Raw genomic sequence first — 26,605 nt, forward strand, 5'->3', positions numbered from 1 at the left:
TCATTTGAATAGTTTCAAGTCAAGTATTAATTTTGTGCCATCTTGTGGCACCCTCGTGTCAAGAAATTATGGTTAAGTGAATTGAGGAGCTTTATTTTGATCAAATTAATACTTTGCTACGACCTTTGCAGAGGTTCACTATAGGGGCGTTTGAGGTCAGGGAGAGCGGAGGCTTCGTGGCCGTTTGTCTGCCGTCGATCATCGGACACAAAGTATGGCTGCGGATCGAGAGGTTTGTGTGGCTTCGTGCACCAACTGCACCCTTCTCTTAGAGAGGTTGTCCCTGCTAGAGGGACGTGTCCGCCAGTTAGAGCAGAATTGCGCGATAACTGTAGATGTGGCGGATACAGACGCGGGCTGTAGTCAGCCTGCTAGCCCAGTTAGCATTAGCCCCAAGCGGCTTGCTAATCGCGATGAGCCAGGTAAGACGCATAGCCGTCCAAAGTCATCTCGGTCTACTGGCCCTCGCACTTTGGTCATAGGTGACTCCATTACCCGAAATATTACGCTTACAAATCCAGCCACGGTAATGTGTATTCCTGGGGGCAGAGCACCCGACATAGAAGCTAATCTTAGGGAGCTGACTCGCAATAGGTCTAGTCAACAGCGTAGTTCCATCAACACTAGCTACTCGGACATAGTGATACACGTCGGCTCCAATGATGTTAGGATGAGGCAGTCGGAGATCACAAAGAGAAACATAGCGAGGACTTGTGATCTCGCTAGAAAGATGAGTCGGCATCGAGTATTTGTCTCTGGCCCCCTGCCTGGGAGAGGCACTGATGAGAGGCTTAGTAGATTAGTCTCCCTTAATCGATGGATGGCTGGGTTCTGTAAGAAGCAGGGACTGTATTTCATAGATAACTGGCCTTCCTTCTGGGGCCGCCCCGACCTGCTGAGGAAGGACGGCCTTCACCCTAACCGTGAAGGCGCCTTCACTCTTTCTAGGAATATAGATTACTGTTTGAGCCACACATGACAGGTCACTTTAGAGCAGGCCGGGTCACAGGTGATTAGACCACCTGTCAGGATGGGTTTGGAGTCTGTTAAGATAAAGTTAACTAGCGCTAGGCTAGACTCCCAGCATGCACATAGCTCCTTGTGTAGACTAGAGCGTGATAGTTTGAATAGTGCGACAGTACACATAAACGCACTTTCTACTGGGGTAGTAGACAAATCCAATCATTCCACCCCGACCGGTTTTGCTGAGGAAACGGTGCCGGTTTCAGATAATTCTACACGTGTAACAAATATTTACTATCAGATTCCCACGGTCGTATCAGCCCACCGCGCTAACAAACATTTGAGAGGTGATGTCAGGCTTAGAGAACACAATCTTACTCGCATTTCGTATAAATATCCTTCGATAAATACGCACCCGGATCGACCAATTACACTTAAACTTGGTTTTATGAATATTAGATCGCTTCATACGAAAGCCATTCTCGTTAATGATCTCATCACAGAACATAATCTAAACGCTTTTGGTCTCTGCGAGACCTGGTTAAAACCTAATGAACTGATGCCGCTTAATGAGGCCTCGCCTCCAAATTTTGTGAGCTCGCATGTGGCGCGTCCTCGAAAAAAGGGTGGGGGTGTCGCCCTCATCTCGAATTCCGAGCTTAGTTTTAGGCCTCGTTCGATCAACGTATTTAAAACATTTGAGGTTCTCATTGTCCGATCCACCGCTTTACCGTCATTTTATCTTGTTGTTATTTACCGTCCACCCGGGGCTTACTCTGGCTTCCTGGATGAATTTTCAGAATTTGTGGCTGATCTCGTAACCAATGCGGATAATATAATTATCATGGGCGATTTCAACATCCACATGAATTTACCGTCAGAGCCACTTACTTCGGCGTTTCAGACTTTAACTGATACCTTTGGTTTTACGCAAGCTGTACAGGCAGCAACGCATAAGAATGGAAATACCATAGATCTGGTATTATCCCGAGGACTTGCAACCTCAAATATAGCAGTACTGCCATACACTACTGTTTTGTCTGATCATTACTTAATAAAGTTTGAAATTATAGTTCCTTGTCAAAGACAAGAGAGCAATCAGCATTATAGGAGCCGTCATTTCAACTCTATGACTGCAACTGCGCTATCTGAAATACTGTCGCCGGCAACCACTAATTTTCTCACATACGCCGACTCTATTGATAATCTTACGAATGAATTCAATGCGACATTGTTAAATGCCATTGACTCTGTGGCGCCGTTACGTCTGAAAACTCGCCGTAGAGTGCCTACTCCATGGTTCACAGATGAAACGCGTACGCTTAAGCAATTATGTAGAAAGCATGAGCGCAGATGGCGTCTAACCAAACTTGAGGTTTTCCATCAGGCATGGCAGGATAGCCTCCTGAAATATAAAGATGCGCTTATCTTAGCAAAAACTCGATATTTTTCGCAAGTTATTAATCTCAATAAAAACAATCCGAAACACCTATTTGATACAGTGGCAAAGCTGACTCTGCGCCAGCCGACCTCCGATAGTTCCTTCCACTCAGCTGACGAGTTCATGAAATTTTTTGCTCAAAAGATTGAATCCATTAGGGATGAGATCAAGAATAGCATTCCAATCGCTCGGTCGAGCACGCCGTTTACCAACGCTGATGATCATGCAACAACCCTCTCAACTTTTAAAAGCGTGTCTCTTGAAAGGCTTACACAAATTGTTAGTGCGGCTAAACAAACAACATGTTTACTCGACCCTCTTCCAGCCAAACTACTTAAAGAATTATTTCAAATTTTAGGACCGTCCGTCTTAAATATAATCAATCTGTCTGTCTCCTCTGGGATAGTGCCAACAGCCTTTAAAACCGCTATCATTAAACCGTTACTTAAGCGACCAAATCTTGACCCGGACTGTCTCAGTAATTATAGGCCAGTTTCAAACCTCCCATTCATAGCAAAACTTCTTGAAAAAGTAGTAGCGCAGCAGCTTATTGATTACATGGTCGCCAATAATCGATACGACACTTTTCAGTCTGGTTTTAGAGCTAATCATTCCACTGAGACAGCACTTGCGAAAGTGACTAATGATCTCCTCGTAGCTATGGATTCAAACATTTCGTCTGTACTGTTACTACTCGATCTTAGTGCTGCCTTCGACACTGTAGACTTCGATATTTTATTAGGGCGTCTTAAAAGTTGTGTTGGTATTTCAGGGTCAGCACTAGGCTGGTTCCATTCCTATCTATCAAACAGGACGCACCGAGTGGTCCATGGCAATGCGTCCTCGGAGCTCTATAATGTTACATGTGGTGTCCCACAGGGATCGGTTCTCGGACCAATTCTTTTTAATATTTATATGATTCCGCTTGGGGACATAATACGTAAATATAATATTAGTTTTCAATGCTATGCGGATGACACCCAATTATATATGCCGTTATCGATGACAGATCCGCGGGATTGTTGTAATCTTGAGAAGTGCCTTGCGGAGATCAAGCAATGGATGTCTCTCAACTTCCTTCGTCTTAACCCAGATAAAACTGAGATGTTGATAATTGGTCCAGCTCGTTATCAACACTTATTCAAGGAAACCGCTATAACTATAGATAACCGTACTATCACTCAAAGCGATACTGTAACTAATCTCGGGGTAATATTTGACCAAACTCTCTCCTTTCAAAAGCACATTAAGAATATAACCAGAATTGCGTTTTTTCACCTTCGTAATATTGCAAAGATTCGTCCGATCCTTTCGACCGGTGATGCGGAAACTATTATACATGCGTTCGTCACGTCGCGCCTGGACTACTGTAATGTACTATTTTCGGGTCTTCCTAAGTCCCGCATCAAAAGTCTACAGTTAGTACAAAATGCCGCTGCAAGGCTGCTCTCTCGGACAAGAAAATTTGATCACATTACCCCAATACTAGCCAACTTACATTGGCTTCCGGTCCATTTAAGATGTGACTTCAAGGTTCTTCTATTAACCTATAAATCGCTGCATGGCTTAGCGCCTTCATATCTCGTCGACCTAGTTGTTCCTTATGTTCCGTCTCGTAACCTTCGTTCGCAAAACGCTACCCTTTTAGCGACACCGAGGGCTAAGAAAATGTCTGCAGGCTCTAGAGCATTTTCTATTCGGGCTCCAGAGCTTTGGAATGCCCTACCAATGGATATTAGGACTGCTACCTCAGTAGAAACATTTAAGACACGTTTAAAGACACATTTCTATGACATGGCCTTTAACTAACCTGTAGTGGCCGATTCGGCTGGAGTTTGTTTTCTCTCCCTCTCCACCCCCTCCCTCCCCCCTCCCCGGCCGGGGAGGTGGTTAGGTGGTACCCATGCTGACAGCGGCTATCTGGATTCTCGTGGCCAATTCAGGATAGGGGAACTGCAGCTCAACCTCCTCGAAGAGCACTGCCAGGACAATTGAGGGCTCCTTTCGGCAGCCCTCTGCTGTGACATGGACATCCACTTTTTATTTAATTGATTTTCATGTTGTATCATTTGTGCCCTCTCTGCATCCATTTCAACCTGGTGATCCTGAAAGGGGGATCCTTCCATCTGTGGTCCCTTCTCAAGGTTTCTCATTTTCCCCCTGCTAGGGGTTTTTAAGTTTTTCCTTGCCCTTTTGGGAGCTTAAGATCAGGGGATGCTTTGAGAATAATTGTCAATTTCTGTCTATGTGAAGCCCTTTGAGACTGCTTGTGATTTAGGGCTATACAAATAAACTTGACTTGACTTGACTTGTCAGTGATGCTTATAGCATAAAACCAAATAATCAAATGATGGGTATCACATACAGGCTGCCAAATAGTTGTGTGTCATGATGGCAAAGTATTTTGTGGCACAAGTGAGAGGATAATCTTTTTTCATCAGCCTGCTGCACACGAGTACAAAACATCTGTTGACTTCGCAGGTAGCGTCCCTCGGGGAGGTGTTTGTAGCGCTCACAATTTCTTTTTTCTGTTTCCCTTCAAATCATGATCACCAATTGAACAATCTACTAATGGCAACTGTTTCATAAGCAACCAAGCTATTAGCAGAACACGGGCGTGCGCGGCTGGTAGTAAAGTGGAAAAAGATTGAGTTACCCGAACCATTCGTCTTTGCACCCGGGTGCTCCCTCCAATGCTCCGGGCTTGATTTACAGCAGCGCACGGCGGCGGCCGCCCGTCCGGAGAGCAGAGGCGCTGTCTGTGACCAATAAACTGCCTTTTCCTCTTTTTTTTATTGCCGCTGATAAGCCCGCTGATGGAGGCTCACGGTCCGGGCTGCCTGTCGAGCCTGGCGGTGAGGTTGTGCCACAAGCGAGCGGAGTTTATTATAACAACAAGAAGAGGAAGAGGAGCAGCTCCCCCGATGCAGATCCGGCATGGCAGATGGCTTTGTGGGGGATCCAGTAGGAGACTGATCCGATCACCACGCCGCAGTGTCGCTTGGCCAAGTTGGGCAGCGATGCCGCGCACAGCCGCCGAGCGATGTGCGTCAAAGTGGAGCAGAAAGAAGGAAGGAATGGAGAGAGGGAGCGCAGCCGCGGCTGGCTCGGCAGTGATGCGCAACGCCTCCCACAAAAAAGAAAAAAGAAAAAGAGGGGTGGGGGGGTGTCTGAAAGAAAGTGGCATGCAAAGCGTGTGAGTTTGGCCCCGGCACGATGTTCATTTGTAAGCGGGTTACGTGCTCCACGGAGGACCTCCCACCCGAGCTTCCCCCTCCCGCTCAGAGCTCAGCTGTGGGATGTTGACACGGAGGGGGCGTGTGGGAAAGCTGTTGGAGTGTTTATTGTAATGATGTGATGGGGTCCATGCATGGCCAGGCACTGACATTAGAATCACATTTGCACATCTTAAGCCAAACGCTAGTTGCTTTTGATTTATTCACTGCCAGCCGTTTTTAGGTCATCTTGAGCAAGTGGAATGAAATTATAGAGTCTTATCAGAAAATAAAAAAAAAACACGGGTCGGGGCAACTAAAAATCAGCCGTTCAGTTGAAGAGTTTCAAGCACGAGTTTGAATGACTCGTAGTGGAAGAAAGCGTGACTTGTGAGATGCAGTCGATTTCCAAGTGCACCTTAGGCTACTCTGTGTCCGCAAATGAGTATTTCATGGCCCCAAATTGGCATTTTGTGCACGTTTTAATCTATATTGTAGCCACAATTGAATTTTTTTTTCTCCTCATGTTTCAGGCGCCGTACATCTTCAGTCGTTAGTATTCTCCTCCCCCCCCTCCCTTTCTTTTGTGTAGATTAGTTGCATTGTCAAGGAGCATCTTCAAATGAGGCGGGCGAGGAAGTGGAGCGAAAGATGCTCGTAGCTCGGAGACTCATTTGGAGCAGCAGGCAGATGATACAAGTTTAATTAGAGTGGCTCCTCTCACTCACTACAAGCTGTCGTCTTGGTTTGTACCGCTGCAGCCGGCCCGTTGCACGCTTCCACAGTAGCTTTGACTTGTGTGTCACTTTAAATCCTGACTAGACCCATAAAAGATTGCTTAAAAATTGAGACTGGAGCTCCACTTAACACCCCGCCGTGTGTGTGTGTGCGTGTGTGTGTGCGCGCGCGCTGTTGTGCTGCTAGCATCGCACTCCAGCTCAGAATGTTTTCGCCTGAAGCAGTTTGGCTGCCTGGGAAGTTCTCAGGAATCATATTAATGTCTCTCCATCAAACAGTCACAATGTCCCCCCCCCCCTAAACCCTTTGCTCCCAAAACTAACTCCCTCTGGTCTTTGCCCTCTTGTTGATGGGTCTCCATCTTGGAATTCATAGCTTTGCTGGGCCCCATGGTCTCATCTGCAGGCACTTTGCACTTAAGAGTAACAGCACAACACTTTAAGTGTGCTGGGCCTGCTTTCAGAGTGACCTTTAATCAGGCCGGTGTGAAAAGGGGACGGTGACTCATCCTTCTTGTCACATTCAGCAACAATTTTCGCCGCTGGCTTGCAGACGCGCCCCTTCCATTCCTCACATTTGTGATTGTGAGCGTCTTTTGTTTCTCCGCTTCTGTGTATTGACGCCGATTCCCCATTCTCCGCCCCCCCGTGAGTGTGGTTGAAGGTCACGCCTTCAAACTTGGTCTCCGTCAAGCAAGGCAGCGAATGGGATAATGGCAGGAATAATTATATGTCGTGGACAAAAAAATATACAGATAACTTTGCCTCAAAGGGCGCTAGCTGAAAGCTAACGTATAATAGGAAAGTAGATGGGCTAACGTCTAGCATATCTTTTGATATTATAAGACTTTAAACATCGTTATATCGTTATATATATATAACATTGTTTTTGTTTTGGGAGAGGCTGGAACAGATTTCTGGCGTTATTATTCATTCAAATGAGGAAAAATCATTTAAGTGTTTTGAGTTTGGGAATGGGGTCACTGAACAAATTAATCTCATTTCTCACTGCACCACCATATTGGTTCCATTAAAATGTATTATTTTTCCATAATATTTTTGTATGATGCAAGGAAGCCACAACTTGTAGTTTGGCTTTTTAGTGGTGTTTTTTTTCCGTTGAACTTCAGCTAACAGTCGTTCACGCTGCTTGGCACTACAGCCTGAACACATGATTAATCATGTGAGTTGGCCAGAAGCACAACACTGTGTGGGAGACCTAATGGAGTCGAAAATGAAATATTTAGGTGCACCATGCCATCCATTTTGAAAAAACAAATGCCAAACAGAACATTCTTCTGCGTCTTCTTGGCCGAGACGCTTCAACAGGGTTGGCTTTTATGTAGTAACTTTGTTTCCTACGTAAATAACCAACCAGTCTTTGTTTTTTTTTGGGCGGCTTGAAAAATTAGTCACAGGGTTTGCTCTCCATCTGCTTACCTGTTCACCAGCTTCATCACACTTGAGTGCAGCCTGCCGATGAGACTGTTTTTGGATACAGAGCTGCCAATTCCAGGGTGGAAAATTGGGTAAAAAGGCATGTCCAGAGTGAACTGGATTTATTTTTGTGCTTTGTGCGCCGCCGTCTGTTGTTCCTTTCCAGTTGGCAGTACGCGCATAGCATGAAAGCTAATCAGCGAGATGATGCTCTGGCAACGTCTGATTGCAATAAACCAGTGGCGCATTTGCTACCTGGACATTCAGCATGGACTTTAGACATCTCTTAAACGCACCAACATCATGTCCCAGTTATACCATGCAAAAAGATGCTATTTAATAATCACGCATCCTTTGGAGCAGTTCACAATCAGTTTTTATCTATTGATATAAAAGAATAATAGAAAATATCTTCGGCAGCAGGGGTGCTTATTATTAAATGTATTGTGTTTGTGTTGCTACAGATGTTTTGTTTGCTGAACGTCGCTCTGACCCAACAAATCAGAGGAAAGAAAATGCTGACGTCATCAAGTGCCAGCATTCTGGTCCTGTGAGGACAAATGTAGAACAGAAAATAGTTCCATTTCTATGATAGTTTGAGTCAGGTAGGCTCTCAAGCTATCTTCAACAGCAAATTTCAAAAAATTAATACTATGTGTTTTAAAAAAAGAAGAGGAATTAAAATCTACGTGGGGCAGGCCAATAGCATCAATTTCTGGAAGTAAAAGTCAGTGCTGGTAATATTATTTAGGCCAGCCTTGCTGTCCATGACCCCTCACCACAGGATAAAACTCAGAGTGCGAGGCAGATTAAATGTACAAGTTAATGAAGGTAATGAATGAGTGTTTCCCTCAGAGGGGTTTAATGACCCTGGCCTCCCACCAAGATCTGGAGTCCTTTAAGGTGGCAGCCTCCCTAACGCTCCTTGTCGCTTACACAGGGCAATTATTCCCCCGTCCCCGTCTGCCAGGGGTAATTAATCCCGCCCGGAGGCTCTTCTCCACGCGCGTGCCCTTTATCTCCATGTTTGTCATGCTTCCATAAGCACAATACATCCCCTGACCTATTCTCTGCTGTCTCCTTGCCATCTCCAGCCATCTCTCAGACAATTTCTGTTGCCGCTCCACTTGGCTGCCATGCTAACACACCTGCGAACGCGCGAGGTGAACGTTTCCCCTTCGTCAGCTCTCCCCGCCAGCTTAATAATATACACTTGCATCCATTCTTCAACGGATAGTCCTGTCAGCTCGAAATGAGGCGGCGGCCTTCATGCATAAACATACCCTAGCGCGTTGACGAGCGACCCCCCCCCCCCCTTCCTCGCCACAGCCCCGCAGTTCGGCTTGCTTAAACAAACGGCCGTTAATTGTTCAAATGTTTACACTCGCCGGCAACTTGGCCCCACCTCAGCGATTCCTCTCGGGTCACCCCCCAGCCCCCCACTTGTCCAACCGCTGCGCCACTTGAGTGCGTCGTCTTGTTAAAAAGGCTTCCTGAAGCTGAAAGGCCAATCACATTAACACTCGAGGAAGTGTCAAGAAAAGACTGCAGAGAATTGGCCCAATGGTCCAATCAAGTACAGTCAACCCCAACTATAGTGCCAATTTTTAAGCTGTAGTTTTTTTTTGGGTCCATACACAAAAAATTCAAACAAATCACATAATAACAAGTCTGCTCGCTTGCTAGCATGTCATGCAAAACACCACAGACAGGAGGATTGGAAAATAACGATTAAACGATGAATCTCAGCTCGTCACGTAAATTATGAAGGGGAGAAATTAGGCATCAAGGAGATCATGTAGTATTTTTATGTGTCGTAGTAGAAAGTGTGTGGCGATCTTGAGAAAAGATGATGAACGAACGCGTGTAAAAAAAGGAGCTGACATTTAGCCCAAGCAATGCAATGAATCACTTCATGACCCATTTCTTAATTTTACATCCGTAAACATTTGATTAGTTTGCCACCCTTTTAAAAGTCTTGTTTTTGTTCTTTTGAGTTGTCACAAAAGCAAACCCGGCATGTTACGCCACAAGGTGGCACCACAAATCGGACTCACCAAAATGAAGAATGAATTGCCCAAAAAAATCTGTACCAGCCTGAAACAAAATGTATTGCTAATTGCCTGTAAATCACAGACAGACAGATGGTGCTTGTAAAATGTGCTTTGACTTACTTTGTATTCCATTCTCACACAAAAGTCCACCAGGGAAATGTCAAGAGAAGATTGCAAAGAATTTGCCGGAAAAGTCCAATCGAATAGGCCCTGTTTCCGATTTTATTGGCAAATGTCTAATTGTCCCCGTAATTGCCAGAAACAAAAGCCTGGCCCGCGAGGCTCCCAAACACATGGCACGGCAATTACGCAACGGTGCTGCTGCCGCATTTAATGGCGAGGAACATCTTTATGAGGTTGAAGTTAAATCCGAGCGCTAGCGCCATCCCCAAGGTCCTTTTCAAGACGCGTGGCCCAAAGCTTGTTGTCCTTGTCAAGCCGCCATTGTGCGAGACTTCGCTTCCCCTGATTGGTCGAGGCCATTTTTCTCTCGGAGATCACGCCGTTCCCTCCGGTCAGTCATGCGGAGAGGATTTATCCAGCGGCTGGAGCTGGGGAATGATTAGATGCTCGAGCGCGGTGAGCCGAGTTAGCCATTTGGCCATCGCTGCTTTTGCCACTTCAATAAATGCGACAAGAAGTGCATGAATGAAGCTTGAAGCGGACTTTCTTGACACGCTTGCCATCTGCTACCACGCTTGCAACATTCCCCTCCCCATCATCGCAGTTCCGCTTTTCCATCGTCAGCCCCAGGCCATAATAATTGTAGCGTGTGTTGTCATCATCAGCGGCTCAACTACTTAATTAAACCATTACCGCCAGTCGGTCTCTGGTGAATATCTTCATGGGAAGCTCACGGCAAGTACGGTGCGCTAACGTTTAGACGAGTCCACAACAGCGACGGACGGCTGGGATTAAAAGCGGCTCCTACTGCAGTGCAGACATGTCAAATATAAACATTAGGGGTGTAAATCGCGGGTTTTGTCACGATACGATATCATATCGATACAAAGAACCACGATACGATATTTGCCGATATCTTAAACCCTGCTGTGATTCATTCACGATACGTCACGATATAGTGCTCTACGATCGATACATATATGTATATTTTTTTAAATAAAAAATATAGAACAATCTCCTGCTTTATAACAATTCATACGCAAAATCAACAAGGTACTGCAAACTCTTTATTTAGGAAATTACAAGAGTATTGTAGTATACAAAGTGCTTCTTTTAACACTGAACTTTGATGTGGTGTTTTTTCTTTAAATGTGCGGCGAGATTTGTGCTCCCTGAATATTTGATCACCGCATGGCAGGATTTACAAACTGCACGTGTCTTGTCCGTTGAGTCATCTTTTCTTTGGAATCCAAAGTGCTTCCAAAGAATGACTTGAAGCCTAAAGGGAAGCCAATTTCCTCGTCTTTTTGGACACTAGCCATAGCACCAGCCCAGGAGCCGCGTGCTAGTTGTCGACTCCCCTTTCACGTGCCTCCTCTGCTCACAACAGAACACGCCGCGCACTGCTCCCGGAAAGAGGAAGCAAGCAACAATGAACTGGATTTCAAAATAAAGTCGCGTCTCATGTCCGAGGTCAAACACGGCGATATAAATCGATGTTTACGTTTAGCATCGATGCCAATAAATCGTAGAGCCTTATATCGATTAATCGATGTGTATCGATGAATCGTTACACCCCTAATAAACATATATAAATTGAAGGAATTAATATGAAATATTAAAAGAGAAGTGGTAATCCAACAAGATAAAAAAAAAAAAATCAAATTGTGGTCTTCGTATTAGTATTGCCCAATATATAGATCTTCACGTAGCACGTTCAATATGGCGGACACATTTTTGTCTTTCCTGGAGTATCTGTACTTAGCTTGAGCGATGGTTTCTCAGATGGCCTTTAGCGTTGACAGTAATCTAGTGTTTTTAATTTTGCGCTTTCACGCAACAGTACATTTCAGTCAGACTTTATTCTCACTGAAGTACAAGAGTACGTTTGTTGTACTTCTGTCAACTTGTGAGTACTGCACTCGAAAGCTTCACGCGTGCGCTAATCGGCACATGCACGGCTCTGCTTACTGTTTCTGCAGCCTCGACTTTTGTCGTTTTCTCCGTCTTTGTTCAGCAGCGGCGTTCTTTTGTCCGCGCTTAAGCGCATCCACAAACACAGGGCTATTATCTCCAGCTCAGCCGGTCAGGGCCGAGGACTTTTTCTTGGCTTTGTCCGACATGAAAAGGCGGCGTCACGATCATTAGATGACGCCAGGTGCACATAATGACTGACTGGCGACTAGTACCGATTGAGTCAGACGATGCTTCCTTGGATTCATATGCGCGGCGTCACCGTCTTTATATGAATCTTTTCTAATTAGACATGCACCCTCCCCCTCATTGTTGTTTACTCAAGTGATGTTGTTTTATGGCATGCAGAGGGAGGGAGCGAGAGAAGGGCACATGCACAAGGTAGTCAAGTTGATGGGGGAATTTGGTTAATAAGCACAGCAGGGACTGCTAGGTAGAAACAAACAAGGCCTCTGGGGTATGTCATGATTTCATTTTTATTAGTGCAAAATATTGGGATGGAAATCATCACGTTGACTTGAAAAAGGAGGGGAACCTTCCCAACCTGGCTCATATTTGACATTGGAAATGTTTCAAGGTACATCACCAAAGAAACATGTTGCAGTGTTGTTGACAGTGAAGTAATCAAAGTGACTTTCCCTGCTCAGCTGAAGATTAGCACACTCGAGAAAATAAATAGGCCCTGTTGGACCCAAACATCATATGTCTGAAAATGAAACAGTGTTGTGCATGCATCCATTATGAGTCCCTTGCTGGATTGATCCAAAACATGTCCGAAATGGTTTTCCAAAGTCAAAGCAGACATTTGCAACATAAAATCATTTGTACTTTTACAAAAATGGGATAACTTTTGCCACTTCTGCCCCTATAGTATCAGTAATGGTGATATGGATCCATTATTAGCATTCCTAAAGCGCTTCTGAAGCCTTTGGTGGACTTGAGAGCACTTTCTAGCCCATTAACCTCAAATGAACGCCTCCTTCGCCCTGTCATCGCCAAACGCCTCGGGATGACTGACTTTTCATCGAATCCGTGATTAGAGTCGGAAGGTGGCTCCATTAAACCTTTTTTTTTTTTTTTATTCCTTTCCCCTCATCTCCGAAATGAACGTTTCAATCACTGCGTTGGGACGGATGGCGGGCCGGTAGATGGGGTGTCGCGTGGGTGAAGGCCAATTTAAATTGCAGCCGTAATAATTAGATCCGTTATTGGACGTCGCTTGTTGAATTTCTGCTTGTGGCGAGGGAGACGCGTGTGCGCGCACGCTCGCACGCGCCGCTCACATGTTGACTTAATGTCAGCCATCCATTTTGCTTTCACTGCGCTTGGGCGGCAGAACGGGAGGCTCATTCATCACCCGCCCTTGTGTGGCTGTGGGCGCCAGAGCAACCGAGTGACGGACGCGCACATAAACAACGCAGCGCACACACACACACACACACACACACTCGAGAATGTGGATTCCACTGGGAATTTAACAAGGAGCCTTATAGGCTATATAAAAGTGTCACACACACACACACACACACTTGACTGGTGACATATATGCAAACGCAGTCTGTCATATGCACATTTCCTCAGGTGTGTTTGTGTGTGTGATGTCGTGATTGATGGGTGATGGAAGCCTCGGGCAGACTTGGACGATATGCAGGCTCCCCCTCATCCATTTTAACCCGCACGTAATGTGCACTTTTCCTACACACATTGCAGCGTGGTGTAGGTCGAGCAAAATCATGAATGTCTTAATGGAATGCTCCAAATCTTTTTCAAATGTATTACTTAGCCTGTCTTACATGAATGAATGCACGATGAATTGTTTTGGGATTGAAAAGAAAAAGCTAGCTCATGTAGCTGCATAAATTTACCGTATGACCAACCACTTTTTTTTTAAATATCGCTCGATCCCCCCCATGAGCCTTCAAAAACCAACTGCCGTATATTTGAGTGGGAACCTGACAGTCCTCAGGACTGTTTGAAGCTCCTAACTGTCCTAAAGAAATGTCATGTTAAACGAATGACAGACAATTTTCATTGTAAATATCAAAGCATTTTCTTTTTTTTTTTTTGTTTTCTGCCCACCCAGAGAGGAATCCCCATCGGGCAGTTCTGCAAGGACTTTAACGAGAAGACCAAGGAGATGAAAGATGGCATCCCTCTTCCAATTAAGATTAACGTGAAGGTATGCGTGTCTTCCAAACTCCACTCGACCTCCTTTCGCTTCCCGCCCCGCCCACCTGCGGCGTGGCTTAATTCGTCAGCTGAAGAACATTTAGCGAGGGCTTCCATTATTCATATTCGGGTGCAGAAGTAAGCCTTTTTTCATTTGCATTCATTACTGAAGCAATACCCTGAGGAAGGCGCAGTCAAGCGGCATTAAGTGCCAGCAAGACATAGCGATGATTGAAAAGCGTTTGTTCTTTGACACCACCACCCTCTCCCCCATTTTATCACGTCTCCACTCATTATTTGACTTGACAACCTCCCACCTCAAGTTTCTGTATCTGGTCCACTTAAAGCCCGTCACTGCCACCTGCAGGCGATGTCAAAAGCGCTAGTGCAGCGTTTCTCAAGTCTCCATGTACTCACAAGTCAGTGCAAAAGATTATTTGCCAGTAGATTTTTTTTTAAAACCCTATTTTCAGCCATTTTACAGCATTTAGACTGATCTTTCAAAACCCACAGAATGTTGAGTTCTGTGACAATCTAATTACCAACCCTAGCAAAAATAAGCAGTTGCCTCTCTTCTTTCACAAGGAAAAACCATTCTGCTACTTTTTTTTAGTTTTGGGTCAGCAAGTGTAGAATATGGATTGGTTTCACCAAAAACACAGGTTTCACACCGACAAGCAGAGAAAATTACCGTTTTTTCCATGTATAATGCGCAAAATTTAACTAATTTATTGTCCTAAAATCTGGGGTGCGCATTATACATGGGTACAAAAAAAAAAAAAAAAAAATTCTTTTTTTTTTTTTAAATCCGGATATCATGCGGAGGTCGCCATTACAGATGCGCTTTCTTCTCTGCTGTTCACTTCAAACACGCTCCATACGAACACAATGCTCTGGTATCAGACAAGGCTTGCTGGATCACCTGCTCGTTTGCTGTCTGTCACAATGTACCCTACACAAATCCGAAACATTTCTTCGCTATGGAGTATGCTAGCGCATGCGCAGTGATACTGACCGGCAGAATAACATCCGGTTGTTCCCAAAGATGATCTTTTTTCTGAAATAATTTTACGTTCACGGACTTAAGTAGGAGTCAAAATTTGGGTGCGTATTATACATGGGTACAGGCTTTTTTCCAGCATCAACATGCCATTTTTAGGGTGCGTATTATACATGGGGGCGCATTATACATGGAAAAAAACGGTAGCTTGTTGTTAAGAGTCAAGCTGGCTTGTGATTTTGACATGAATATTTTTTGCTGATGTGAAACTTCCAAGAATGAGCACAAATAAGACAAATAGCTTTTGATGGCACATATGTTATGTACAACAACAACAACAAAAAAACACTGTGAGGGAATAAGTTAAAGCCGAAAGTCTAAATCCCAGCATGAGCCTGCCTCGTGATGATGTTCCATTTTCAGCATCTTGCCAACGTCGCAGTTAAAAAGAAGCCGCGCTCCTCGAGTTGACTTTTCACCGCAAATGACGACGGCCGCTTTCATGTTGATGCCAGGTGACACCTGCAGCTAATTAGCCTAGCATCGCATCAAGAGCGGAAGTCTGGGGAATAACCGCCCCGCTTGGCACTTGCTTGTGTGTTTCTCATCCTCAAAAACATACTCGGGCGTAATTTCTTTTGGAGAAAGTACAAACACATCGTCAGCGTGTCTGTGCGGAGACGGCGTGGGAGGTTGCTGACATTTACATGAAGCTATAGTGTTGTCTGTATTTAATCACAGCTGTCATTGTGGCAAATACAAGGTGCTTAAAGGTGTTTTAATATACATACATTGTTCAGAAAATGGATGGATGTTAAAATGCTTTATGTGGCAGTTGCGTTTGGAGTAAACTTCATTTTGCGGCAAGCACTCTTGGCCTCTTACTTGGAAAACTGTGAGATCATTTCCTATTTGTTTCAAAGTGTTGTGCTATATTAGTTTGACCGCCAGGTGGTAAAAAATACTGTGAAAAGTGTCATTAACAAGTTTTTTTTTTTTTTTTTTAATATGTTTTGAGCAATCCATACAAAGAAGAATCTTCAAATATAACCACTGCCAGGTCAATTGAGGGCACCTCCGACAGCCCGTCGCTCTGGCATGGACATCCACTTTTTTTTTTTTTTTTTTCCCATTGATTTTCATATTATGTATTATTTGTGCCCTCTCTGCATCCATTTCAACCTGGTGATTTTTTTGAGTTTTTCCTTGCCCTTTTGGGAGCTTAAGATCAGGGGATGCTTTGAGAATAATTGTCAATTTTTGTCGATGTGAAGCCCTTTGAGACTGCTTGTGATTTAGGGTTATACAAATAAACTTGACTTGACTCCCACGCTTGTGTGTCGGCAGCCTGACAGGACGTATGACCTTCACATCGGTCAGCCCACCGTCTCGTACTTCCTCAAGCAAGCCGCGGGCATTGCCAAAGGAGCCGGAAAAACAGGTGAGACGCCGGCCTCTTACCTCGCGCCTTTTCACCACACGCCGCCGTTTGAGCTTGTCCCGAGTGGTATTGCTTTCACAACTCTGGCAGCTCTGATGGACTTTCAGCATTCCAATCCAGAGAATGGTCTCCAGTCTCCGTTCAGATGTTGATTTCTAAAAGCCAGCTCTACACGAATGCTCACTGGCTCCTGTGGAGATTCTGCAATAGAGGAATAACCCCATTTATTGTGATGCGGGTGTGTTCAACATCCACCAGCGATTGGTTTATAAAATTATAATAATAAATTATTTCTATTGGGGTTGAAAATAATGATTGACTAATATTTCTACCGCATCTCTTTTCAGGTTCCATGTACAAAAACGCCTTTGTACTGTATTCAAGCTACTTCTCGGGACTGTCTTATCGTCCTTAGCACCCTCTATTGGTGGAATGCTGCTACTGCAGCCCTTCAATGAGCTTTTCCCTGTCAGTGTTCACCACACAATGAAGATTGGCGCAATTTTTACACCGAATGCTTTGCCTGTTCTAACCGGATGAATCTCTTCACTATAATGAATAAAACCTTAACATTAAAAGCAAATCATCCAATCTTCATTCCCTTTGAAGGCCACGAAACGGCAGGCTTGGTGTCTGTACGAGCCGTGTATGAGATTGCCCGTGTGAAAGCGGAAGACGAGTGCTTCAAGATGAGGAACACGTCGCTGGAGAACGTGGTCAAAAGCATCGTGGGCTCGGCACGCTCGCTGGGCATCAAGGTGGTCAACGAGTAAGTGTTGGAGCAACTGATCACACGTTCAGTCCCAGAAACTTCAAAACTGACAGTCAAAAGTTTGATCATCACTTGCATAACTCCCGTACGTCTTCTGTTTGGTTGTGTTCAGCCTCTCCGCTGATGAATGCAAAGACTTCTTGGAGCAGCGAGAGGAGAAATTGAAGGCAGAGGCGGCGGCGGCAGCGGCTGAGGCTGCGGCTGAAGCGACACAAAGCAGCAAGAGATGAAATATCAGCACTTTGCTTGGGCTCATTACTGACATCTACATGCCACGTGAGGTACAACATTGTCCCCGGTGGATAATATTTTAGCCCACATCGCTAGCACCCCCTTGAGGACGAAGAACATGAGTCCTCGGCTATCAAGGACATTCATATTTATACTCATTGTATACATTTGCCAGCATTGAATAAATCAAATTCAACTCTTTGGTGTCTGATTTGACTTGAAATTTCCGGCGCTTAAATCCCAAGAATAAATTCGTTGCACCATAGACGTTTTCCACCAGATGGCACTGTCATCAAGCTTCATCGGTTGACATGGCGTGCACGTTTCGGTGAGTATGGCTTGAAATATCTTACGGTGGTTTAGCTTACAGTTTTATAGAAGCAAAATACGGTTCTAAATTTTAGGGTGGCTTGGAACAAGGTATTGTAATTGTAATAGCAAATGCATATTTTCCTAATATCAATAGTTTGTGTGAGTGCTGCATTTACCACTAGACAGCAGAGGGCGCTCGAGCATCGAGAGAACTAAATTGTCGAGTTAAAAAAGCTTAAAAAAAACAAAACTAGTTTTTTCTAAAGGACAAATTATTGAAAGTTGCTTGTGTAAAAAAAGAAGACGGAAACATAGGTGCTCACCAGTTTTTGCTGAATGTTTGTTTTGATTGCTGGGAAGCTGTTGAGCAAGTCAATCAATCCATTACCAAAGGTTTGACTGTTTGAATCCCAGCAAGACTAGCACAAAAACGCAATTAAACCAAGCTGTTTGTTTACTTCTTTGTTTTGCAGGGTAAAACGTGTGCTGCTATACAAACATTTCTCTGCGACAAGACGTGTCAATATGCTGTGACCCGTTTTGACCCTAAAAATTCTTATCCAGCCAATTTGCCTCTAACCAATGTACGCACAGCACCTGAAGCTCCTCAACTCACTTCAAGATAAGACCAGAGGTGAATTTGTATATGCTAAACCACGATTATGTACGGGAATGCCGCATTTGTTCTTGATTGCTTCCCACTACCGTAGTGTACATCCATTGATGCCCCCCCTAGCCCACCCCGAGTTATGTAACATTTGTGCTTCAGCCAACGAGCAGAAATGCTCCGGCAGTATGTTAAACGATTGGCTTGCCTTTGTAGCTTCACTTTGTCCCACTTGCCTCCTTTTACTGTACCTCTAAATTTAGCTTCCCCCTCACTCCCCCTTTGCCCTCCCCCCATTTCTCCCTCCTCCTTTCGTCACTGCAGCTCCAAGCCGCTGAATGGATGGCTGAGATAAAGCATGGCACCGGAATGCCTATATATGGAGCCCTCCTAGTCGCAGGTACGGTGAGCGGATTTGGAGAAGGAGCCGCGTGTCATCATCAGCGTCATCGTAGGAGAGAGGCGTACCCACAAAGCACCGAGCTCGTGCGTCACTCTGAGTCAGATGGCGTCTCATTCTGTCTCGTCACGCGTGTGCGTCAGCGCTGTTGCCGAGGGAACCTCTCTCGGGGGGGAAGAAAAAGGAGGGCTGCCGACGATGAGGAGGAGGATGATGACGAAGATGAGGATGCGGGTGCTGATGCCGAGAAGCAACTGACGACACCTCAGCAGCATTATAAGTGCACTTTATTATTAATGCATTTGTTGACATTCAAATACACTTATAAGCAACACAATCGAACACTGGTCCACAATGTCCATTCTGTAGTTAAGTATACTTTATATATTCATATTTGATACCATAGAAATCTCTCTTCATATATTTTATATGTACAAACCTTCATACAAATGTTCACAACCGTCTGGAAACAGAATAGAATCACATGTCACACATACAGAAATACAATTGTACACGCATTAGGTTAGCCGTTTAATAGCTAGAACGTAGGAATCAATCCTTTACTTGACCGTAGATGACTCTACGTGAACGTGTCGACACCGTGGAAATTGGAGCGTCCTCAAGCCAAGTCGCTTGGTAAAGTCCGAGAAGGAAAGAAAGTAGTAGCAGCCCAACTAACAGCCCCATTCGTTAAGAAGTTGATTGTGCCTCACTTCTAAAGACCCTCATGTGTCCCTTTTGTCCAACAAAAGGACAAACGTGCTATAAGCTGCCAGTGTTGCAAATCTTATTGTTGCAAAGTTGCGGGAATTTTTGAAAATGGGAAAAATCTTCATGGGAATGAAAATTCAAATAATTTACATATACAAATCATTTGTAACATTTAGAGTGGGAGCTTAATAGGCAATTTAAAAGAAATTGGGGAAAGCCCCAGGGAACAACCATGATATGCAAGTTTGGAAGCAAATAAAAAAATAAGCATTTTTCTTTAATAGAAAAAAGAAAACTGCAAAATTGCAAATACGCAGGAGTTCCTGTTCTGTTACTTCAAAGTTTTTCAAGCTGCAAAATGTGATCACTTGCCATAAAGTGTCCCTCCGAATTCAATTCCCATGAAAAGTTTTCAATTTCAAAACAAGTTTCAAAATTCAACCGTTTTAACTTCTCAAAGAAATTCCTGCCCCTTTGCAACCCTGTCGAATAACACACGCTGATTCCCTGATCTGAAGAATCCACATTCAAAGTCTAAATGTACAGTACAACGAAAGAGCTCATTGGCAGCATAAGCCAAAAATCTCTTGACATGCTGTTTTTTTTTCTTTTTTTTTTTACCAGTTTGTTGCACATCACAAAGATCAACACAAGTTGAGATGGACAGACACTTCATGGAATGTTAAAGGTTTGCAAGCCGCAAAGTCAGAATTCAGAAGCTAGAAGTGTGCTTTCGATTCCAAGTGTATTTAAAATGCCACACTGGAGCACCTTTTCAATTTTGCTGCACATCAGGCAAAAAAGTGCTAAAAAGTCATAAATTAACTCTCTATTAAAATAGCCTTTTTTTTTTTCTTTGTCCATGTTCACGACAGATATTTTTCACTACGAGTGAATACAAATGCATGTCTGTAAGTTAAACAACGCTTAACAAGTTCAGATGGCCAATCTGAAGCGGGCGGCAGACACCACATGGACTCAGGACTCAGTCAGTCGGGCGTCCATGTTGTTCTTCTGGTTCTGCTTGTAAATGTCGCACCAGGTTTACTAGTATACAGCTTCATGGTGGAACAAAAAATAGAAAGCCCATTTTTTGTTCTCATGTAGGCGTCAGTCCTTTACACATTATGTATATTTATACACTTAATCATGTTTTACTTTGCAGTAAAAGTGTGTCTCCACAAAATATGACAATATGCCATACTTGATGAAGTAAGTCACAGACTTATTTTAGAACGGAGGGATGCTTCTACTCCCATCTGGAAGACAAAAAAAAAAAGAAGGAACAAGTCAGCTTAATGTTCAGTATATTGAGGTTTTGGATGAGATTTTAGGATGAACCTCACGTCAGAGAACCCTGACCTCTAAACGCTTCAACTGTTTTGGAAGCTAATCACTCAGCGACCAGGTTTGAAAACTTATCTCACCTTGTCATCGGCCAATCGCATGACATAGATTCTCATACGTGCATTGAAAAGGGGATAAAGTTGACCTGAAGGTTCTAAGAATTTGAGGTTCATCCAGAAATTTTATCTGTCGGACTAAAAGTTCAGTAAGAACATAACTGAACTGAGATCTTACCTTTGTGGAAGCACTGTGGCGATGGATGACACTGGAGTTGATACAACTCAGGTTGTTGCCCTAAACCAGGGGCGATCGAGGCACCTGCCCCAAACATGGGCTCCAGCACAGCCAGTTCCTCCAGGAGGGACTGAGTGCAGGAGGCGGCGGCTGCGGGGGAGACCGCCTCTACCACGCCGGTGGAGGCTACGGTGGTAACGGGCCCCGGTGAGGAGGTGAGGATGAGTGGAGGAGAAGCCGGTATGGAGGAGCATGAAGACACGGGAGATAACGCCACCTCCATCTCGGCGACTTCCTCCGCCGACTCCTCCTCCATGGCGACCTCGTCGCTCTCCCCGCACCCGTCCGCCGAGTTAGGTTGCGCCGATTGGGCGCTACAGAATTGGCCCACTCCCTCAAATTGGGAGGCTTGGTGCCAGCACACTGGTGTCGGAGGAGAGACTGGGCTCGAAGCGTCCGAGATGTGGATGGGCGAGGGGGACTCGGGGGGCACGTCTTGGAGGAGGGTGTCTAGGATGCTCTCTTCAAACAGAGAGGTGTCGTCCTCCAGGAACATGGGAATGTCCAGGCCTTGCCACGCTTTGATGGGATAAAACTCCCGAAGCGCTTGGACTGAATCGACCATTTCGGCTAGGAAGGGGGACGGAGGGTTGGACAAGGATGTCGGGGACAGCTTGGACAAGAGGGGGTCCAGGTAGAACCCCTCCGCCAGGGAGCTGATGTGCTGGGCCAGCAGGGAGATCTCAGCCCTCTCCTTCTCCCGCTCTCTCTCCAGGGAGAAGAAGGAAAGGCAAGGCTGTTTTCCAGGGGACGCCTCAGGGGTGAGGAGCCCCTCGGGGGGACACTGAAGAGGCCTCAAGGGCACGTCCACGTAGAGCGGACCCCGAACCTCTGGAAGGGTCATCACCGTGCAGTCGCCGTCTCCTGGACTGTCCGGCGTGGGCGGCAATTTCTCGTAGAGGGCTCCGCAGCAGGGATCCACGGCAAAGAGCAGTTCTGTGGAGGGGTTGGGAAGGCTGAGGGGAAGCTTGGTGGACAGGGTGGTGGGCGGTGTGGGGCTTGAGCCGGTGGTGGTGGGTGGGGCCGCAGAGGAGACAGAAGATGCAGCCATGGAGGTTGTGGCTGTGGCAGTGGTGGCAGATGGGGGTGGCGTGGTGGTACCCGTGGGGTCAAAGCTGAAGTGCGGCTCCTCAAACGGGAAGCTAGCCCCTCCAATGTGGGGGGTGTACGGAGGCGTGCACACAAACTCTTTGGTCTCCTGAGCTTGTGAGGTGGGGACGGGCGGAAGCGGTAGGGGGAGAGCTGGAAGAGGGGGGTCCAGCTCGAAGGAGGGCGGCATGAGTATGTTCTGTGTTAAAAAGTCCAAGTCGGACACCGTCTCCACTGTGACCGGTGTGGGCGAGGGGGCCGCCGAGGGGCTGCGCACGGGCGGCGCCTGGAAGAAGGCCTCCTCCTCCAGGGAGGAGATGCTGGAGCGGGGCTCCTCCTCCGTTTGCATGGCCTCGGCCGCCGAGCTGGCCCGTTCGTCCGAGGAGGCCACGCTGCAGCCCGCCGTGCTGAAGTCGAAGGACTGGCCTGACAGGCCGCTGCTGCTGGGGGTGAACACCTGGTCGGGGCTGGACAGGGTGTCGGGGGACTGGAGGCTCTCTTGCAAGGGGGGACCTGAACTCAGGACTAGGCTGAGCTGAGTCTGCTCTGAGGTCAGCTGTTGACGCACTGACCAGGCCTCCGACTCACTGAAATGGAAAAACATGGCAAATGTTAGGTGGGAATAAGTTGAGTATCTGATCTATGGAAAAGAATCATTTTAGATAAAAGTAGCACTTCGGTGCGACCGGCACATACCTGATGACGTAGTTGCTGCTGGCGACGGGGACGTCTCCTGGTTGCAGCTGGAGGACCATGTAGAGCCAAACCCACGTTTGGTCCTGAGCCTGCACGCGCACCACCATCTCGCCTCGGCCCTCTCCTCCCTCTTGCACTGTTGAGTCACAGCACAACTTGGTAAGTCATCATCCATTTTTGTTGTTGTTTTTTGTCAGTGTGGCGGCAGTAGGCGCGGTGTTCCCGTCGGCGCATATGCGGGGGTGTTTTGTGAGTCTACACTTACGCAGGCTGCGGTGCTGAGCGGAGGCGTGCGCCAGATCGTTTGGATGGAGGAGGCCGTACCAGGAGCGAGAGCGTAACGTCGCCACGTCGTAGCCCAGGTAAGTGTGCACGCTGCGGGGGGAGGGGGGACATGTTCACTTAATGGACGACGCACACCAACATTAGGCTGTCGTTGGGCAGAAAACTCCAGTGTCCAAATTTGATCAATTTGATATTTTCCACAAATCCATTTAATGTCTTTGTACATATGAGCGGAGCACGTTTGTTCAACTCATCTACCTTTCGTGCGCAGCCTGCAGCCTCAAGTCTCGGCCGTGCTGGGAGTGAAAGCCTTCCAGGAAGAGATTGGCGTCGGCCACCGGTGAACCGGCGGACGTGCTCTCCAGTCCGGAGCGGACGGGATGGCTTTCCAAAGGTGAGCAAAAACACACCCAGACGGGATTGGAGGTCCAGTAGGATCCGACGGCAGCGCTGCTGGCGGTGGGCACGGACAGGCGGCGAGCTCGAATCAGAACCAGCTTATTCCCAGCGCTTTGCCTGCGCACCGACTTGGATGTGTTGAAGCGGCAGCGGAAGAGGCGATCTGTTACGAAAAAAAGGCAATGAGAACTCGGGCACAAATGTTTTCCGCCACACACGGCAATCACAGCAGATCAACACCACTTCTCTCATCTTACCCATCTCTGGGGAGGCTGCGCTGGACAGATGATTCCTCACGGTCAGCTGATCCGAAGCATCAATGATGTCATACACGCTGTCTCCTTGCGCCACTAAGTCCACCTGTCACACAAGCAAGTATCATCTGCTGATCTTTCATTAGGCGGATAGACGGACGGCTGAACAGACTGACGGATGAACTAACCATGGAATGTCCCAGGTGGTCGGAGACGGCATCGGACAGGTAGAGCAGCTTCCCCTCGGCGGTGAGCAGCATGAGGAAACCCGGGAGAGCCTGCATGAGGTCGGACAGCTCGGGCAGGGACAGGAAGCGAGCGCTCGGCTCCGCCGATGCGTTTGCTGCCTCTACGTTGGACAGCAACAACAACAAAACACGTCAAGAGGGTATGTAAGGCTTCAGCACCATGGACAGTGACCTCATAGTCACACTATCAACGTTCATCTATCGACACGATCTAAAAATATAGTATAGTTGTTATGGATGCAGGGACGGACAGACGGATAGATGAAGACAGACAACAGAAATATAATACAACAGTTCATCTTTCTTTATATATTGACAGAAGTAGATGGATACAAAGTAAATACTATAGATACAACTGTTCCTATTATTTTGCCTCAAACAGACCCAAGAAATCTCCAAATACTTTTTTTTTTTTTAAATGCATGAGAGCTGCTGCTAGTAGCACCATGGATAGTGACTCACAATCGAGCAGTCACCTCTTCAGTACCACGGACAGTGTCTCTCCGCTGCCGCACTTGTTGATTCTACGTTACACGCGAGCGCGCAGACACACTGCACAACTGCAGTGTTTTGCAAAAGTGTCTTCCCGAAAAAAAGATTTTCGTACACGATTAAATGGTGTCGTGTGTTAAAATGGCTCCATCTCTTAAAGACGCATACTTGGGTCCTTACTTTGTGTGTGTGCGTGAGCATGTTTGAATGTTTGAGTTTGACATTCTCCTTATATTTACGTTTCAATATTTGAATTTGCTTTTTTTCCTAACATGTTCTTGTCATTTCAGTTGCTTTCAATGGGAACATTTTATTTTATTTTTTTAAAATCTATCTGCTAAATTGTGACAGTATCATGATGACAATGATGAGGCATCGTCTTACCTGGCGGCGAGAAGAAGACAGACTTCCTGGTGTACATGCAGGCGAGTGACATGATGTGGAGGTATGACAGCTTGGCTTTGTCGGCGTCAGAGATGGGCAACAAGTCCTTGAGGATGCGAATCTCGGTGTTGATCTGGTCCCGTCTAGCCTTGGAGGCTCCTTTGGTTGAGCGGTACATGCTTGTTACGGATGGCGGGGGGAAAAAAGGCAAAGAAAGTCCCGCTGCAGGGCACCTGCGCTCGACCGTTATTGGACTTTGTTCATGGCTGGGCTGCACTGGGCTCGATCCGCTGACAGTGTGTGAGGGACTCTGCTCGCAAGTGGCTTATATAGCTTGAGAGCGAGGGGGGCTCCCCGACGCGTCCGCCGACGTAACAAGGAGGCAGGGGTGGGGGGACTCATTGGAATGGATGCTGCAATCGCGGAGCTCCTCCAGCTCCTTCCCTCCCTCCCTCCCTCCCTCGTTCGCTCTCTCCTCCCCTCATCGGTGACTGCGCGCGGACGTCAGCGCTCGCCTCTCCCCGCCGATGACGTCGGGGTGAAACGGGGAGCTCCGGTTTCGCAGAAAGCCTGATTTGGACAAAACCGAGTAAGGGGCGGGGCTAGCGTAAAAACGTAAAACGGAGTCACCAAGTGAGGGGGGAGGGAGAGAGGTAGGTAGAGAGGAAGGGAGGTGTACCGCATCCAGGGAGAGGAAGAATGTTTTTATGTGAATGCATTCAAGCAGGACTTAGCTAGTGTATGAGCAGCTTAGCTACCATCGACAGACACATGGTTTATCTATCGCATCCATCTTTTTCTTTCCGTCCATCCACCTATCTTGCTTTCATCTGTCCTCTATCTGTCTGGGTTTCTATCGTTTTGCCTCTCAGTTCATTTTTTGTCATTCTCTTTCCAACTCTATCATTCTAGCTTTCTTCCCTTCAGTCCTTCTGTCTCATCTTGCTATCAACCTTATTTCTCCTCATCTTTCTACCTGCCTTTTCTTTCTATATTTCAGTCTTACTGGCTTTCTATCATTCTCTTCTTTCTTATGTGCCTTGCCGACTTACTGTCATCTTTGTACCATGTAGTCTACCTTACACCATTCTGTCTTTCTCTATTTCTATTCATGTTCTTTCTCGTCTTCAGTCTTTGTCTAACTCTTACGCTTTTTTAAATGGGTGTCTCTGTCTATCTTTCTTTTGCTGTATCATTCTTTCCATCCATCCGTCCATCCATCCATCCATCCATCCATCCATCCATCCATCCATCCTTCCATCCATCCTTCCATCCATCATGAATGCGTAGAATCCTTCCGCTCTTTGAGGATGCATGAATGAAGGAGGAGGGTGCAAGTCACATGTGGGATGATGCATGGAGGACGGATGGGCGAAAGATGAAGCAATGTATGGAAGAGGCGCACGCAGCATTATGCAGACATGTTTGCGGTGCATGTGTGAGAGAGCGGGAGATGGGGGAAAGATCTAAAAATAGATTGAGTAGATGTATATTACTGGCGAGACACACGCGCACACACATTTGTGGGCT

At 46.2% G+C, this 26,605-nt stretch overlaps 3 protein-coding genes and 1 long non-coding RNA gene across 5 annotated transcripts in view; 2 read left to right on the top strand and 2 right to left on the bottom strand.

Moving 5' to 3' along the window:
• mrpl11 (mitochondrial ribosomal protein L11) overlaps positions 1–17,758 on the top strand; it is a 40,923-nt gene extending 23,165 nt beyond the window's left edge. For both annotated transcript variants that reach the window (XM_061289262.1, XM_061289253.1), the window contains 4 exons: positions 14,028–14,123; positions 16,461–16,554; positions 17,164–17,323; positions 17,439–17,758. In XM_061289262.1, the coding sequence (XP_061145246.1) occupies positions 14,028–14,123; positions 16,461–16,554; positions 17,164–17,323; positions 17,439–17,556 (468 nt within the window). In that variant the 3' untranslated portion in view covers positions 17,557–17,758. The remainder of the gene's footprint in view (positions 1–14,027; positions 14,124–16,460; positions 16,555–17,163; positions 17,324–17,438) is intronic.
• lnx2b (ligand of numb-protein X 2b) overlaps positions 1–26,605 on the bottom strand; it is a 169,028-nt gene that overhangs the window by 71,367 nt on the left and 71,056 nt on the right. The gene's annotated exons all lie outside the window — the stretch shown is intronic.
• LOC133154049 (uncharacterized) lies at positions 160–4,712 on the top strand. Its single transcript, XR_009714423.1, has 2 exons — positions 160–232; positions 4,239–4,712. It is a non-coding gene; the product is annotated as an uncharacterized LOC133154049 (long non-coding RNA).
• Positions 20,818–25,253, bottom strand: npas4a (neuronal PAS domain protein 4a). Its single transcript, XM_061289985.1, has 8 exons — positions 25,076–25,253; positions 24,140–24,300; positions 23,955–24,057; positions 23,557–23,860; positions 23,279–23,388; positions 23,014–23,149; positions 21,169–22,904; positions 20,818–20,846 (listed from the first exon to the last, which is right to left on the bottom strand). Exons 1-8 carry the CDS (start codon positions 25,251–25,253, stop codon positions 20,818–20,820), a joined length of 2,757 nt encoding a protein of 918 aa, XP_061145969.1.

Source organism: Syngnathus typhle, linkage group LG1 (genome assembly GCF_033458585.1).
Source record: "Syngnathus typhle isolate RoL2023-S1 ecotype Sweden linkage group LG1, RoL_Styp_1.0, whole genome shotgun sequence".
Lineage (NCBI taxonomy): Eukaryota > Metazoa > Chordata > Actinopteri > Syngnathiformes > Syngnathidae > Syngnathus > Syngnathus typhle.